This window comes from Saccostrea echinata, unplaced genomic scaffold (assembly GCF_033153115.1).
Source record: "Saccostrea echinata isolate AGI-Se365-2 ecotype Australia unplaced genomic scaffold, CSIRO_AGI_Sech_v1 ptg000014l, whole genome shotgun sequence".
Taxonomy (NCBI): Eukaryota; Metazoa; Mollusca; class Bivalvia; order Ostreida; family Ostreidae; genus Saccostrea; species Saccostrea echinata.
This window is the reverse complement of record NW_026889763.1, coordinates 9,090,250-9,107,767: the sequence shown is the minus strand read 5'-3', so window position 1 is coordinate 9,107,767 and position 17,518 is coordinate 9,090,250. Positions and strand designations below refer to the sequence as shown.

General features: G+C 32.2%; 1 protein-coding gene across 1 annotated transcript; it reads left to right on the top strand.

Moving 5' to 3' along the window:
* Nucleotides 1-3,417: 3,417 nt before the first annotated feature.
* Nucleotides 3,418-9,613, top strand: LOC133186717 (uncharacterized). The gene is made up of 7 exons (XM_061321989.1): nt 3,418-3,564; nt 4,627-4,769; nt 4,905-5,021; nt 5,577-5,690; nt 6,736-7,097; nt 7,342-7,500; nt 9,005-9,613. The coding sequence occupies exons 1-7, from the start codon at nt 3,434-3,436 to the stop codon at nt 9,173-9,175; spliced, it is 1,197 nt and encodes a 398-aa protein (XP_061177973.1). The 5' UTR covers nt 3,418-3,433; the 3' UTR covers nt 9,176-9,613.
* The last annotated feature ends 7,905 nt before the right edge of the window (nt 9,614-17,518 follow it).

The following is a 17,518-nucleotide window of genomic DNA, read 5'->3' as shown; positions in this document are numbered from 1 at the left end:
TTAGCGCGAGGAGGCTGCTGCAACTTCTTCCATCAATCAAATACCGTCACTTAATTAGTCCAAGATAAGGAAACTCAGGTGTCAAAATGAGCCATGTGACATGCACGTTCCATATTACGCGCAAAGTATTTCGTTCACAAAATAAAGCGATATCCAAAACGATCTTCGCGAACTCTCTTCTGAAAAGGACCAGGCTTGAGTTTTGCTAAACTTCTTAAGTTAAGATTTATTCGTAACCTTAACTTACGATAAATTTCTGTCTTATTAAACTTCTTATCTTAAGTTACGTTAAAAATCTTGTCGTAACTTTACGACAGCCTATGGGCTACCCTAAGCTAGGATTTTTTCTTAAGTCTATATAAAAATGGCTGCCTTCATAATGTTTCGCGGCATTTTGAGAGAAAATGAAGACAAATCTCCTCGTCGTCACCGGGCTTATTTCATTTTAAAATCTAATTCCACATGCGCACATGCTTATCTTGTTATTACATCGTCTGTCTCAACCTGGTTTTAAGACATAAAAGGTTTTGTTTGTTTCAATGACAAAAAAGAGGAAATTCATAAAATATATATACATTATGAAAAACGTTAAGTGAAATTTCAGGAAAGATGTCATGGGACATTTAGGTAAAATGTTTTAAAAACGTTTAAAAAACCATACAAAATCACTTGAATAGTACATTTTCAAAAATTTTGTAACATCCCGTGTGTAGAAGTTCCAACTCCCCGTCGATTCTCATTCGGAAGTCACTTGGAATTACTTTGAAGTATTTGGAAGCAATTGGAATTCCAAGTGACTTCCAATTCTTTCGGAAGAATTTTATTTGGTAGAATCTGAATTTGATTTGGAATCTATTGGAACCATTTGGAAGTGCAGATGTTATGTTATCAGGTGATCGGGTTCGAGGTCTTGTTTCGGGCTCGACCTCGTGGATTTTGAAATCAGGCGGTTCAATCATCAACAGTGTTGCATCATGATCACATTAAAGGAGGATTGATCTTCTATGAAGTATATGTAATTCAATGGAGATAATTTACATCTTTTGAATTCATGACTCCTTCATTGGTATCTCCATTTTATGTCACACTTCTCTTGGATAACAGTTAAACCGTTACTCTCAGATTGATCATCATTGCTGAAACTGTGGAAAGTGTCAATATTTTTGGGAAATACTCGTCATTTCGATACGTGTCAGTGCTTGTATCTGATGATAATACAACGTGTTCGACCTTTATTACTTCCGTAAATTCATGAACCCAGGAAATACCCAAATCACCGCTATTCATTAATTGTGACTTGGATTTAAATTTCCCAAAATTATCAGTGAATATTTTAATCAAATCAAAAACAGTTTTACAGGATAATCTTTAACCAGTAAGGTTTGTCTTTTTCAAATACAATGAATATTAAACATTAAATGATGCCAAAAGAGAAGTGTTTTGTGTGATATATATTATCAAATCGCTCGTTGTTTGTTATCTAAACAACATGTTTAAATATAATTAACAAATGAAATCTTGCTTTGATTTGTTGATCACATTTGATTTAGTCATTCGGAATCCATTTGGAAGTCATTTGGAAATTTCTAGAAAATTCTGTATTTTAATTATTTGGAAACAACTTGGAAGTAACTTGGAAGTCATTTGGAACCATTTGGAAATTTGTTCCAATACTCCGAATGGTGATTTGGAAATTCCAAATGAAGAATTCCAAGTGATTTACTTGGAAATTTCAAGTGCAACTTGAAACTTCTATACTCGGGATATTAGGAAAATGTTCTGATAACATTTTCTGAAATATTTTGCTAAAATGTTTTCAAAATATAATGTTTAAAAAAACCACACAAAATCACGTGATTAAAACATTTTTGAAAATCTATTTATATTGATGTTTATATATGTATAAACAGGAGCCACTTAATTAATAATTATGGTATCCTCTGAATATTTCCGTATGTTAACTTTTAACAATTTACATGTATAATTTGTTGAACTAAAATCTTTGTCTTTATACCGAACATCACATTCTGAATTCACACCCAGATTAGAATATCTCGTCATACAAAAGTTTTTTTTCTACTAAAATCAAAAGAGTTAAAACAACCTAAAAACGCATGCTGCTTGTACTAAAAAATAATACTTTCAGTAATATAAATTGTATATAAGCCACAGACGTTGGGGAGAATGGATTCTTTCACAAAGACCAATGATCTTTAAAATGGTATTTGAGAGGTACGTAAATTTTAATGTTTCACTCGAGTGCAGAGTAATCTACAGTTTGCTAATCCATACCCTACACTACGCCATATTGTGTTTAGAACAGCAATGGAACACTGCAAGATTGAGTTCGGTGCTGCTATGAAAAAGGAATGTTTTCATTTTGAGGAGGGATTTACATTTATCAATCATGGGTCCTGTGGAGTGGTACCTACAAAAATCAGGGATAAACAAAAACAGTAAGGTTTCAATTATACGTGAAAAGGGGCGAGTTACACTTCAATTAGATGTAGGAAAACTCATTTTTAACTTTGCTACATTACAGGTAGTAAATATTTTATCTGTCAAGTAATTTCAAGTGGTCATAAATAAAGTCTAATCATTATGCTTTTGGCATTGCTCATATTTTATTCCTTATAAAATTACTCTGAAATGATTTTTGTTATCAATGTATTCAGTTTACAGTGGTCAAATTTGGGTCAGTTTAACATGAAATAAGCATGTTCGAGAACCCGTTGGTTACAAAATATACATTTTTTTTTTTGAAAAATCAGGAATATTAATGAAAGTGTACCTGCTTTGACAACTATATATGGTGAATTATAATATACGTTGCAGATATGCTTTGATAGATATATATATATATATATATATATATATATATATATATATATATATATATATATATATATATATATATATATATATATATATATATATATATATATATATATATATATATATATATGTATGTATGTATGTATGTATGTATATATATATATATATATATATATATATATATATGTATCAACTCTACATGATTAATAATAACATTGTTTTCTGAATCTTTCCTTATGTTAACTTTCAATAATTAACATGTTTATTATGTTGAATCAAAATTTTTGTCTTCATAATCAGCGTCACATTTTGAATTCAGGCCTAGGTTACTGTAACAGTTTTTCCCCGAGTAAAAAACAGAAGAGTTACAACAAATTAAAAAAAAATCGCATGCTGATGGTTGTATACAAAAAAGATAAGTCCTTTTATAAATTGTGTATAAGCCACAGAAATTGGGGGAGGATACAGATTCCTTTACAAAGATTACTGATCCTTAAAATGGTATAACATTAAGAGAAAAGGAAATTTAATGTTTCAGTCGTTCAGCATTGTTGCTAATCCACGCCTTACACTACGCCAGGTTGTGTTTAGAACAACAATGGAACACTGCAAGATAGAGTTCGGTACTGTTATGAAAAAGGAATGTTTTCATTTTGAGGAGGGATATACGTATATCAATCATGGGTCTTATGGAGTAGTACCTACAAAAATCAGGGATAAACAAAAACAGTAAGGTTTGATATTGATTTTGTAAATAAAAACTTAAAGAAGGGCGAGTAACAGCTGCTAGCAGATGTATAACCAATGTCATTTTCTTATACTCTCTGTTACTTTACAGGTAGTAAATTTTATCTGTCAAGTAAATATCAGTGGTAACGCATCCATTAAAACATCTTATCTACTTGCTTTTAGTGTTACTCAAACATTTTTATTCATAAGAAATAACTGAGAAATGTTACTTATTATTGTTGTGTCCAGTCAAATTTGGGTCAGTTTAACAAGAAAAACAACATGTACGAGAACCCAATGGTTACAAAAATGGCCATTATTATAAATAAATCGAGACTATTAAAGTTAGAACAGGCTACATTGATAACTAAATGTTGTGCATACAAATATGTACGGGAATAAAACTTCAATGATGAACTTATTGGAGGTAGTCCGAAACTCAGCTGTTAAGTAAATAAATGGAAAATGCTCACCATATGAAGCTTGTGCTACATGTATCATTGCAAAACATCACAGATCACTTCCAATTTCATATCATGCTAATAAGCATTAGTATCTCATAATTAGTTAGATTAAAGGAAATTTGATTCCTCTAGAAATGCACTTATTTTTGTACATTTATAATGTTACCAATGTCAGCTTTTTACAAGATTGTTTCTAAGACTTCGAAGAACCTTGGATCATATTGAGATGCGTAAAATAAAAATTGTTGCAGAAAAGAATTTAATTTCAAGCTTCATTTTCAAAAATAATAATTTTAAGTGTTATGCTTCCTGGTTCAGGAGCACACATCTTTAAATATATTTACTTAAGTTATCATTTCTTTATGATTTTCAACTTTTAGAAGGCATTGGATTCATTTCTTTTCTGATAAAAGTGAGTGTTTAAAGTATATGTGTATTGCATAATATATTGTAATCTCGAGGTCTCGTCTATATTGAATCACACGTGCATTTTGTATTGATAAGCAAATGTGTAAGTATTCATAATTTTAAAAGATTTCGAATTAATTGGATTTTTGAAATCTCTGTTCCATTCTTAGCACAATAAGACCCTTTACAGATTATTGGATGCTCTGAATGATAACCCTGACGTGTTCTACCGACGGATACTCGTTCAACTGTTCGGCAGGGCTATAGAAGCTGCTGCAAAGTTTCTAGGGGCAGATCCAGCAAACTTGGTGTTTGTGCAAAATGCCACAACAGGTACGTTACACATAATATTGACAATTTTAAAACTTCATGGAGGACTGTGTTTCGTGCGCGGAAAGTTAAAATTCAAGGAAAATTTGTTATCGTATAGAAAGATATGTCATTTTTTTCGTAATCCTTTTATTTCAGGCGTAAACAGCGTCTTGAAAGCATTCCCTTGGCAGAAAGGTGACGAGATTTTGGCGACAGTTTATACGTATAAAGCAGTTGAATATGCTTGTCGAAAGGCAGCCGAGTTTTCAACAGGTAAAAGCTAATTCACACAAAAAACTGCAATGGACATTTTACCAAATCGACAATTTCATATAAAACTTTTCCGTACATATAATCAATTGATGGATACATTCGATGTTGTAGCGCGAAACCTCCACCCGTAGAAGACTTCCCCCTGATTGACAGAAATCAAATTGTCTGTAAATATCGAAAAACGATATGTATACCTCCAGTTTATCAAGTGGTATTACAAGATGTGTTAACAAACCTGACATCATTAATATGCAGGGTTTTGTTTTGTTTTGTTTGTTTGTTTTGTTTTTGTTTTGTTTTTGTTTTTTTGCTTTTTATCACTTTCATTACGTGATTTCATATATTTCACGGTTGAGTAATTTTGAACACCGATTTTAGTGCACAGTAACCAAGAAACCTCTCTAACAAATTATCATAATTATCGGCTCTGAAGTCAATAAGATTTCGCATATTATGTTACCATGCTTTTCTTTTTCCTTTAAGTATTTATGTACAAATAGTTTAATTAATTAGATCTGTTATTTGTTACAATTGGTTTTTCTGTTTCTTAACCAGGAGGACACATCCATCAGTTTGATATACGCTTCCCGATCAATGACGATTCAGAGGTTGTTGACAGCATGACATCATATCTGGACAAGCATCCCAAAATCAAACTTGTGGTTTTAGGTAAGACTTCTTACAAAAAAAGCAAAGGGTATCCCAATTAAATAATAAACCATTTAACATATGTTAAACCCAAATATGTACCCCAATTAAAGTAAAATATGACCAAGCTAAAACTTGATCTCGGACGACATTCACATCGAAATCACCATCAACATCATCACTGTCCATACACAGATCCGTATCCCGCCCTTTTTTAATAACTAGAAACACGGGGTTTTTTTCGGCTACAGGCCTGGAACATTAACATTAATTGTGTCCAAAGCAGATTCCCTCAATTCGTGCATCACAGTGTTCAAAGGACATGCCGATATATGTCATATATTGGTCGTACAGACCTTAATCCGTGCTAGAGTTAACCTTTTTCCTTCATGACTACGACATTAGCACGTACCGGGTGTCTCAAATCATTCCCTACGATGAATGACCAGCCTGAAACTTTTCTGGTCGTCTAAGCTACGTTACAAAGGCATGGGTAGATATGGTATACATGTAGGGACAACAAAGGAAATATGAAGTAAAAGTTCATTTCTAATTGTGCCTCTCAAATAGATTAACTATTTACTTGTAGCTATATAGAGTTAAATGCTGAAATTAAGATTTGTTTAGATGCAACATGATTTATATTTTAATGCTGTATATCAGACAAAACTCATCAATAGGAAGTTGAAGATCTAACTAATGATGTGCATGTTAATTTATAAGCTAAATCTTTGCAAATTAAAGGATCCATTAAAACATAACTTCGTCTCAGTTATGTAAATTGGTATATGTATACGAGTACTCTACTGAAATGGTGATACTAGCTTATAGTCACAACATTGTCAATATACTGTCCTGACATTTAAGTCGTATTCATGTACAAACATTTTTGTAAGCACCTCTGAATGCATTGGCATTTTGACTGAAAACTTGAAAGATTTTCCCTCTTGCCTAGGTGGGTATCATTTCCTTTTGTATGTAGTTCATATAACTCGGTCACCTTGTCTCATTCAGAAAACTATGGTCACTGTGTCAACAAAACAGTATAGTCTTGCTAATTTTTCAGACCATATAACAAGCCCAACAGCTCTGGTGTTCCCAATTAAGAAAATGATAGCGGAAAGTAGAAAGCGAGGGGTTATGGTGTTGATAGACGGTGCACATGCACCAGGACAATTGGAGATAAATTTAGAAGAACTTGATCCGGACTTTTACACAGGAAACTTTCATAAGTGGGTGTTTACACCACGAGGATGTGCAATTCTCTGGATTCGTAAGGAACATCAGGATTGGTGCACTCCTCTTGTGACGTCACACATGTACAAAAAGGGTATTCAGTTGGAATACTGTATTCAAGGGACACGTGATGACATTCCGTACTTCTGCGTACCAGAAGCTATTCAGTTTTACAAAGACGTTGGAGGAATGGTGAGTTACATGTACTAGCACTTATCAGTCGACAGGGGATGTTTATTCCTTCTAGGCACCTAACCCCACCTCTGGAATTTCTAGGGATCCGTGTTAATGCCCTCTTCACAGTTTTGTATTGTTTATAGATATTTTGAGATCGATCGCTGTTCGTTATCTTCACACATTTTATCTAAGCAATTAAAAATTATTCAAACAACGTGTATTTTAAGGAAAAACACACAATTTTACATTTATCACCTAGGAAAAAATAAACAAATATGCCAGAAACCTTTTGGATAAAGCCAGTGCGTTGATAGCAGAGAGATTGGGGACAGAGATGCTGCAGATCCCGAAGTCAATGGAAGCCCCCGGAATGAGACTTGTATTATTACCGGAATATGAAGGCTATGATAAAACTTGGGTAAGAAATACTAAAATGTATCCAATTTTTCTGAACATGACATCATGTGATGGTTAATGTTGTATGATGTAAGGAATAATTGTGCTTTTTTTGGATAGTTGTGTTGGTAAAAAAGAATTTGCAACTTGCAGTACTTCTTGTAGACACCTATAGGGCGTATTGTTATAATTTCCATTTGTGCTAATCAAATTATCACTCTCTATATTTACTATATTATTTTTCTTCAGTATAAACAGATATATGCCTTATGAAGTAAAACTTTGTTATTAGGAAATCTTCGGGAATTGCGTTTTATTCTCTTACATTTACACTTTTTTATTTCCAAAATAGTTTTTAAAATGTTAAATGTGAATGAGTTTTTATTTACTTATGAATAATGTTTCGTCATAACCGAGTTCTTCATATGCAATTTTTTTTTGGACATTTTTTAAAGAAGTAGAATGTATTTGAAATCATTTTAAATAACTATATTGGTAAATAGATTTTAAATAAGGTAAACATTCTTTTAAAACGATATGTAAATGTAATTGTATTATTACTTAAAGTCCTAGGAGCACAGTAGCTGGCGAAGGAATATCGTTTACTTCAGAATAATTTGGTTTGGTGTTATGTGAACAGTGTATGTGCACGAAAATGACGAGTATATCGTGTATATATATATATATATATATATATATATATATATATATATATATATATATATATATATATATATATATATATATATATATATATATATATCATCGTCATCATCATAACTAGAAAACCACAAAACTAAACAAGTAAACTTCACACTGCCATGTTTAATTATCATTCTATTATCATATATATATTTTTTATTATACTTCTGGGAATTGTTTCTACATAAAAGTATGACAAATAAATCTTCTATTTTCTTTCTAAACAGCCCCTACCGTGAATAGTTTTTGTGCTATTTGCCCATGATGAAATAATCATCAAACTATTCACCGGAAGCATTCCATTTTCCTCGTTTTTCATCTCAAAACTATATGGATTGTTGTATTGTGACGTATCTGGTTTGTGACGTAAGAAAAGTAAAGTCGGCTTCGGTATACTAAAACACCTATTTACTGACTATTCGGACAATAGCAAGTTTATCGTTGCCCTCTCGACATCAACTATTTCCCTCGGCTGCGCCTCGAGAAATAGTCGCTGTCTTAAGCTTCGGGGGCGATAAACTTGCTATTATCCTCATAGCCAGTAAATAGGTTTATATATATATATATATATATATATATATATATATATATATATATATATATATATATATATATATATATATATATATAGTAGGTTTGTAAGTTGATCGAATCACCTGAAAGTCACTTCTAATACATATTTGGCGTTTATGCAAATAATTTTGAGCTCAAAGCGACTAACGAATTTCAAAGACCCCTAAAACAACACAATGGTAACTTATATAATAACAATTAATATAAGTTTTGGTAATTTTCAAAAAAAAAAAATTTAAATTTAATTTTAGGAAGGATCGGAGAAACTGTACATGGACATCATGAATCAACATAAAATAAACTGTGTTATTTATCCAGTACAGAGTGAACTCTACTTGAGGCTTTCTGCCAATATCTACAACGAAATGGAGGACTACATAAAAATAGCTGATCTTCTGAGAAAACTACCTAAGAAAAGTTAACAGTTCTGAGCAATTGACGTTAACATTAAACGTACATTGTACAGCTCAGCGCGTGTAAACTATGGTAAAAATTTCTATAATCCTAATCATCCCGAATATATATACTCGTTTACTTTATACTTTGCCAGAGTTGTGCATGTTCTCTGTATCTCAGGGATAGTGATAGGACCTTTAAATTATCTTAAGTCGGGAACTTGGTAGATACATTTTGCACCGTGTTTCCTCTCCATGTTGTGAGCCAAGTGTCTTATAGTATTGAGATTACTCTCCACTGGTGACAAATATGATAAATATCAACGTTCAGATGGGGATCAGACTGACCGGACGTGCCTGATTTCAGCATCGACATTCAAATGTAAAACTGAAAATATATGGATTTGACAGAGTTTCGGCATCAAAAGTAAAGCATTTTTTTAACAATAAAAAAAAGTTTGGTTTTTTTTTGTTTTGTTTTGTTTTGTTTTTAATCAGTAAGAAATTTAAATATTTATGTGAAGTATTCATTAAAAAAAACCTCATATACGAGGGTCGTTAGAAAAGTTCGCGGACACATTGATTTGCGTAAAATTCAATGTGTACTTTGAAGAATGAGGGATATCTGATTAAATTCTTATCTTTTGTTTATTAGTATGTAAAAATTAATACAATAATTTTAACTGTGCGATCATAGGATTCATGGAGCAATCACTTGATGTTTATTTGAAGTTAGGTAACGCGACAACCTAATTCCAAACCTGTCAATCTTAACATTTTAAAATATTTTTCATTTCTATAGATTTTTCATGTCTTTTTCCTACTTAAATATCAAATAACTATATTAAGACATGTTTCTTTTTTCTTAAAATGTCTTTTGTGGATTATTGGATATTAGTGAGATCTTAAAATTAATGTCTACGCCATTAAGCTATCAGGTATGCAAAATCCATTGGCGCAACGTCCGTGCGATTGTAGGGTTTGGGGTATCACTAGGGACGTGTAGGCAATACCAAGCAGCATCTAAAAACAATTTAGTCTCTTTTGGGCATTTTCCTGTCTCCACACATAATTTTTCAATAGCTGGGTGCTCCAAGACGTTCAATGACGTTGTAATTCAAAACCTCGCCAAATGACGTATCATGAATTTTGTAGCGACAGGTGAAATGTCATTAATCTTTATGCGAAACAACAAGTACATTACAGTTCTTAATTTAAAAAAAATGTCTATGTAATGTAAACGTGCGAAAAAGTGAAATGATCCGTAAATCATGTTTTATCTGAATAATATAGCTGTATATTTTTTAAGGATCATCGGAAAACACTAAATCTTTGCATATTTATTGGAAAATAGGTATAGTTTTTATCTGCAGAATTTTACTGGTTTCATGCAAATAGAGCGCTCACAATAGAACTTGTCCGCGAACTTTTCTAACGACCCTCGTAGACGCGTCACTATATACTGGTTAAGGACTTCAAATTTAGACCTTAACTCGGCACATAAGTCCATTGAGCAGTGAGGGCTCTTTATTGTGCCAACGCCAACCGTGCCACAGAAGCTTGGTTTTTAAGTCTCGTCCAAAAGACCAGTTTCGTTCGCTTCTAGTGCCTGGCTCTTAGCAAAGGAACAGTGACTACCTTTATTTATGTCCTAGGTTTTACGCGGCGAAAAGATTCAAACCAGGGTCTCCCGATCACAAAGCGAACTCTACCATAGGCTACCATGACCAGTCTAGAAAAAAGTGAAGTCATCACGTGTATCATTTTCTTTAGTTAGTTTGGTATCAATGTCTTTCTCTAGTAAAGCATCCAGATATGAAACAGATATGACAGACTCTGTGGTGTCTCATTTCGAGTTCAATGGGATATATCGAATCAACATATGAATGAAAATATATATTGTTAATTGATAAAACGTCATGGACATTTTTCAAAGTAGAAATGAAGACCACAGCTAGATTCTTCTTTTTATGTAGAAGTTTTTGAATTAATTCTGCTACATAATAATATGAAAACAGGTCTGCAAATAATAAAGCCCTGATCTCAAAAGACCATATAGGTAGATGTATTTTTCATTGAAACTCAAGCATCTATTTACATGTAATATTAACATATTTACATGTAATATTAATATATTTACATGTAATATTAACATATTTACATGTAATATTAACATATTTACATGTAATATTAATATACAAGTAGAATCAGAATGAAAGAAAAATTTGCGAGATCCAATTTTATTGAAGAAAGAGCTGTATATGATGTCAAAAGCTTGGTCTTTATTCTAGGAAGTGGTAGTAGAAAGTGTTACGAAGAAAGCCATACGTTTTAATACAATTGATTTTCGCGAAATCTTTTGATTAAAATTTTTTTTAGGAGATTCCCGAAGTGTTGGCCATTTTGCGAAAAAAAGCAATTTATGATTATTTCGAAATAAATAATAAGAATTTTTTACATTCGGAAAACTTCAGATGATTCCGTCGCCTTCAATCAAACAGATGAGGCACGAATCGGCCGAGATATGCCGAGTGGATTTTTTAATTAAATTTCTTTTCGTTTTCATAATATTTGTAATGTTAAGCGTAAAGTTTTTGCGCACTTATTTCTGTGTGCTTAGGTCAAGGGTATTTAAATCCGGTCTTAAGGCGTATTGGCCATTCAAGTTAGTACTCAGCTATAAATAGCAAATAATACCATGAAAATTGATATCGAACACGATTTTTTGGGAGGTGTTTATTTATAAGTTGTTTATAATATATTTTCTATTTCAGTTTTGAATGTACAGAATTTGCAGTATAATTTTTATTAAAAGAATTTCTCAGGGTATAATACATTAGTATTGTATATTATAGGTACTTATAACAGTATTTATCTTGTACATATCGCTATTAAAAGTATTAAAAATAATTCACTCTACGAGACCAAGAAGACTTTATATAAACATTTTAATATTGTATATCATAGGGAGGATTATGAGAATTATTATGTTATTTAGATCCGAGTACATTACTCATATCTAATAAACACTGTAAATTAATATCATGTTCTGTTTTTTTTAGTATGGATCAGAAAAGAAATGTTTTATTTGCGGATGAACGGAGTGAAGTAGAAAATAAAGTCACTCTGTAAATACGTCGACAACACTTTGGTAGTTGTTGACTAAATTTTGGAACATACATATATCTATCGAATGAAACGATACTTTTCAAGGAAAGGAAATTTATGTAATAGAAAGCTAATAATCTATCTTTTAAAGACCAGTTCGATTAATTCGTTATCTTTGTAAGTTACTGACCTGAACAATTCTGTCTAATAAGCAGTATTTTTAAAATAAAATACAAAAGCTTTTAAAAGTAATGTTTTATATGAACATGCGATTAAGATGTAATTGAAAAGAAAATGGGTCTGCTTCTTAAAAAAATAGTTTCTCTAAAAAACCCACTGTTTTCAATACATACGAGATGTCGAGGCACAGTTTCAATGGTACACTTGTTCGTATGTAGTACATGTACAAATATTTTATGATTTTTTTATCGATAGACCTCCAATATAAATTTTGACGAATAAATGTAATTGTTGATGGACCATATTTTTATACGCCCGTCTTAAGACGGGACGTATTATGTTATGGCGTTCATGTCCGACCGTCCGTCTGTCTGTCCGTCTGTCTGTCTGTTAGCTTTTCTCGTGTCCGGCTCATAACTTAAATACTATTAGGCCTAGAATTATCAAACTTTGTCAGCTGATACTTTTTGGGTAGAAGGTGTGTCGCGCATTAAAAGAAGGTCGCTGTGACCTTTAATTAAGATGCTATGGCCAAATATGGAAAAATCCTGTCCGGCTCATAACTAGAAAACTATTAGACCTAGAATCATCAAATTTGGCCAATTAATGCGTCTTAGGTAGAAGGTGTGTCGCACCCTACTTCAAGGTCACTGTGACCTTTAATTTCAGTGAAATGTTTTAAAAACTACGTCTTTTAACTTTTAAATCACACAATCCAAAAAAATGTAAGAGTATTGCAGTATCCTTATTAAAACAATGTTAAATCAAGAAAATACTTTTTTTCATGATATACTTTACAGCAATCTATAACAAATGTAATGTTATAAGAGAAATTCCAACTCTCCCCATGGGTGTAATTATCAAGCAACTGGTCAAGGAGAATTTTGATAACAGAAAATTGCATGTCAAATTAGAGTGAAATTAATGAGTTTAGTGTGAGGAGATAACTGGTAGAGCATCTCTGATCAAGCAGGTGTTATCTATATCTCTTGGGAATTGGGCGGAAAAATCAGCCTCTTATTGCTTGTGTTGGATTAAATAATTTTTGTTAACTAGCCCCTTAACTTTCAAAATAAATTTGGTGTAAAGTAATTAAAACTAATTTGATATTGTATAATATAATTAAAACTAATTTGATATTTTATAATATAATTAAAACTAATTATACCCGGGGGGGGGGGCGTATATTGGAATCAACATGTTCATCTGTCCATATGAATTGCAGCTTAAAACCAGTCATTAAATTTCAAAATAAAATCACCAAGTATTGAAAAAAATGCTTTATCGTACATGTAGATAGTACCTACAAATCTAAGAGTCATGCAGTAACCTTATTAAAAATGTTGCATCATGATTATACAATTTTTTTTTTCATTTTATAAATCTTTGTAACAAATTTAAAAAAAAATTAAAAATATTTGTTTTCAACAGAATGACATAACTATGCATTTTTATTGTGACTACAAAGCAGAAAGTGCAGATCCTTTCGTCCCTTGGGAGTAATGAGTGGACATGCATCCAGTTAAAGATTAATTAATGTGTTTAATGTAGGAAGGCTAGCTGTCTCAATCACTTCTGTTAGATCATCTCTGATCAAGCAGCTCTTATCTGTATCCTTTGGGAATTAGGCAGAACTGCTGGTCTCTTTCTTAATTGTAGTTGATAGCAAATTATGGCACTTGATGGCCACTTTCAAAATTAATTTGGTATAGATTAAGTTGTTAAGACTAATTTGATATTGTTTAATATGATATTTTTATTTATTTACAGGTATTTTTTTTTAAATATCAACAAACAAATTTCAGAGTACCATGTCTCACAAATATAAAAGATGGTTGCAATCCATCAATTTTTACAAACTAATAAAAAACATTATGATTATTAATATTTTGATGTTTTGTTAGGCTGCACTAGCTTAGCTAAGTTGTAATTAAATTTCAAAAAAAGAATCGGGGGGGGGGGGGGGGGAAATAAGACGAGTCAATTAAATGCCCATGCCCATTTTGCGGTGTAATATTTGAGGGGCGTATCATGCTGTGGCGGGGCACTTTATTTGTACTTGTGAAACAAACTTTTGGTTGTACAGAGTCTAGTGTATATTCCTAAGTGAAAGCATTTTTGTAAATGTCTTATCCTCATGCTTACATGTTTGTTTCCATAAATGACCATTGCTTACGAGGTGCCGAACTGCATTTAAGTTTTGAAATATTACTTAAATATTTATAATAAGATTGAGTTTTTTTTATTGGATACTTCACATAAATGTTTAAATTTCTTACTGATTAAAAAAAACAAAACAAAAAAACCCAAACTTTTTTTATTGTTAAAAAAATGTTTTACTTTTGACGCCGAAACTCTGTCAAATTCATATATTTTCAGTTTTACATTTGAATATCGATGCTGAAATCAGGCATGTCCGGTCAGTCTGATCCCCATCTGAACGTTGATATTTATCATATTTGTCACCAGTGGAGAGTAATCTCAATACTATAAGACACTCGGCTCACAACATGGAGAGGAAACACGGTGCAAAATGTCTCTACCAAGTTCCCGACTTAAGATAATTTAAAGGTCCTATCACTATCCCTGAGATACAGAGAACATGCACAACTCTGGCAAAGTATGAAGTAAACGAGTATATATATCCGGGATGATTAGGATTATAGAAATTTTTACCATAGTTTACACGCGCTGAGCTGTACAATGTACGTTTAATGTTAACGTCAATTGCTCAGAACTGTTAACTTTTCTTAGGTAGTTTTCTCAGAAGATCCGCTATTTTTATGTAGTCCTCCATTTCGTTGTAGATATTGGCAGAAAGCCTCAAGTAGAGTTCACTCTGTACTGGATAAATAACACAGTTTATTTTATGTTGATTCATGATGTCCATGTACAGTTTCTCCGATCCTTCTTAAAATTAAATTTAAAAAAATCTTTGAAAATTTCCAAAACTTACATTAATTGTTATTATATAAGTTACCATTGTGTTGTTTTAGGGGTCTTTGAAATTCGTTAGTCGCTTTGAGCTCGAATGGGGCGTAAAACTACATATTTGTACGATCAATTTATCAATAATTTTTCTAATGTCATTGGTTTTTTTTTTATTTTATTTATGCAGCATTAAACCATTATCAACGCATATGGGGTTTATGTCTTCTATTTGGTTCGATATGCTAAAGCATGTTGTACGTGCGAATAATTTCTTGAACATGCAAGATACGGATAACTAAGTTTATGATACAACGTTTTCCACAATATTTTCCACAATCTAATTAAAAGACAATATTTTGATTTTTTTAGTCAAAGCAGGCTACTCATGCATAAGTTGATGTTGCAAGGATTTCAACAACCTCGTTTAAAGTCAGCATTCCGTTAATTCTATGGTTGTTTTAATGACTTTATTAGTAAATATAACCTATCACTGGATCGTGTTTTGGCTGATTTGTTTCACACCAATTGTTAGGCCTTTATTTTTGTACTATTGTACTAACTTGACTATTAATGTTCCGTCTACTTGATCAATATATAAGGCTCACAGCGGGTGTGACCTGTCAACAGGAGAGGCTAACTCCTCCTAGGCACCTGAGCCCACCCCTGGAATTTCCATGGGTCCGTCCTTATACCCTGTTCGCAGATTTGTATAGTTTTAAGTTTTTTGAGATCGATTACTGTTCGTTATCTTTAACCTTATAAATCGACGCAACAACCTTGTTTGCATACACAATCTCTCGTTGGGTCGAATGTTAACTGACATCTATCATACAAATTCCGTTTGTAAAATCCATGTCTACTGGTTCCAGTTCAGGTCTTAGGTTAGAGTTAAGTTCTTCATAGTTGTCCGCATGGCGCAGTAGTAGAGCTTTTGCTCTAGAGTCGCGGAGTAAAGAGTTGATTCTTACGTCGCGGGTTCGAATCCCACTGCGGGACGTTAAGACTAGTTCTTCGGATGAGACCGTATTATTGCAGTAGATGCTTGCACGGAAAACATCCCTCATTGCTCAAAGGCATAAGTGCCGAGTACAGCTTTAAATCTGCAGCCCTCCACCGGCAAGTGTTGGTGTCTATTAAACAAAGCTTAAGTGAATCCATTATACTTCAAATTATTCAAAAGTTCAAGACGGGGCTGAGATGGACATAGCCTGATAAATTCATGATACTCGGGTGACCGTTAAGGTCTAAAGGCCTCTTTGGTTCTGTGAAGCCTTCTTATGTCCCTCTGATAAGAGAGATACACACATGTAGCTTCAGAAGTTAAATCCAAAATATCTGAAAATATAATTCATCAGGATTTTTTATTAAGTCTATTTACCTGACTAACTGTAATATTCCTACATGTGCATCACAGCCTTTGGCAAAAAGTTTAAATGTTTTCTAATATTATGTTGTAGTTTCTTTTATCAAAATATTTCATAGTTATTTATAGTTCTCTAACTTGAACATTTGCACCCAGCTTATTTTCCTGTCATAAATAAAAATATTTCTATTTCTTTATAAGAAGTAAAATAAGTTATATAATTTACAGTGTACTACGTAGAGTAGAATATTTTTTTTTAGAAAAAAAAAAGAAAAAGAAAAAGACAGGAGGATGACAAATCTTGCTGATAGAGGCATTTTTTGCAAGCAGAGATAACAACCTGATACTTTGACTTTAATAAATTGCCTCATTGTGATTTCTGATAAAAATTTAATATTTCTGACACTTATTTTTAAATACGCCTCTTATTTTTAATTTTATGTTGTGATAATAATTTAGTGCTTTTTTCTATTTACTATCAAATTTTCTTCATACCAGGGTTATATATAAGAAATGGAAGAATAACTCAATAAATCAAATCTTTTTCCATTTGAATCTTTTATTGTTGATGAAAATTAATTTCAGGAATTTTAAGATGAAGTAAAAAAAAAAATCTGTTCATACCTTGTTTTATCCAATATATATGTACTTTCTGACCTTCCATTTGTCGATAACATTGAACATTGATGTACAAGTATGAACCCTTATTGTTTCGTTGGCTGCCTAGTTGCTAGAGCTCATTTTTTTTATGCCGTAGACACAAACACATCTGTATGGTCGACAATCAC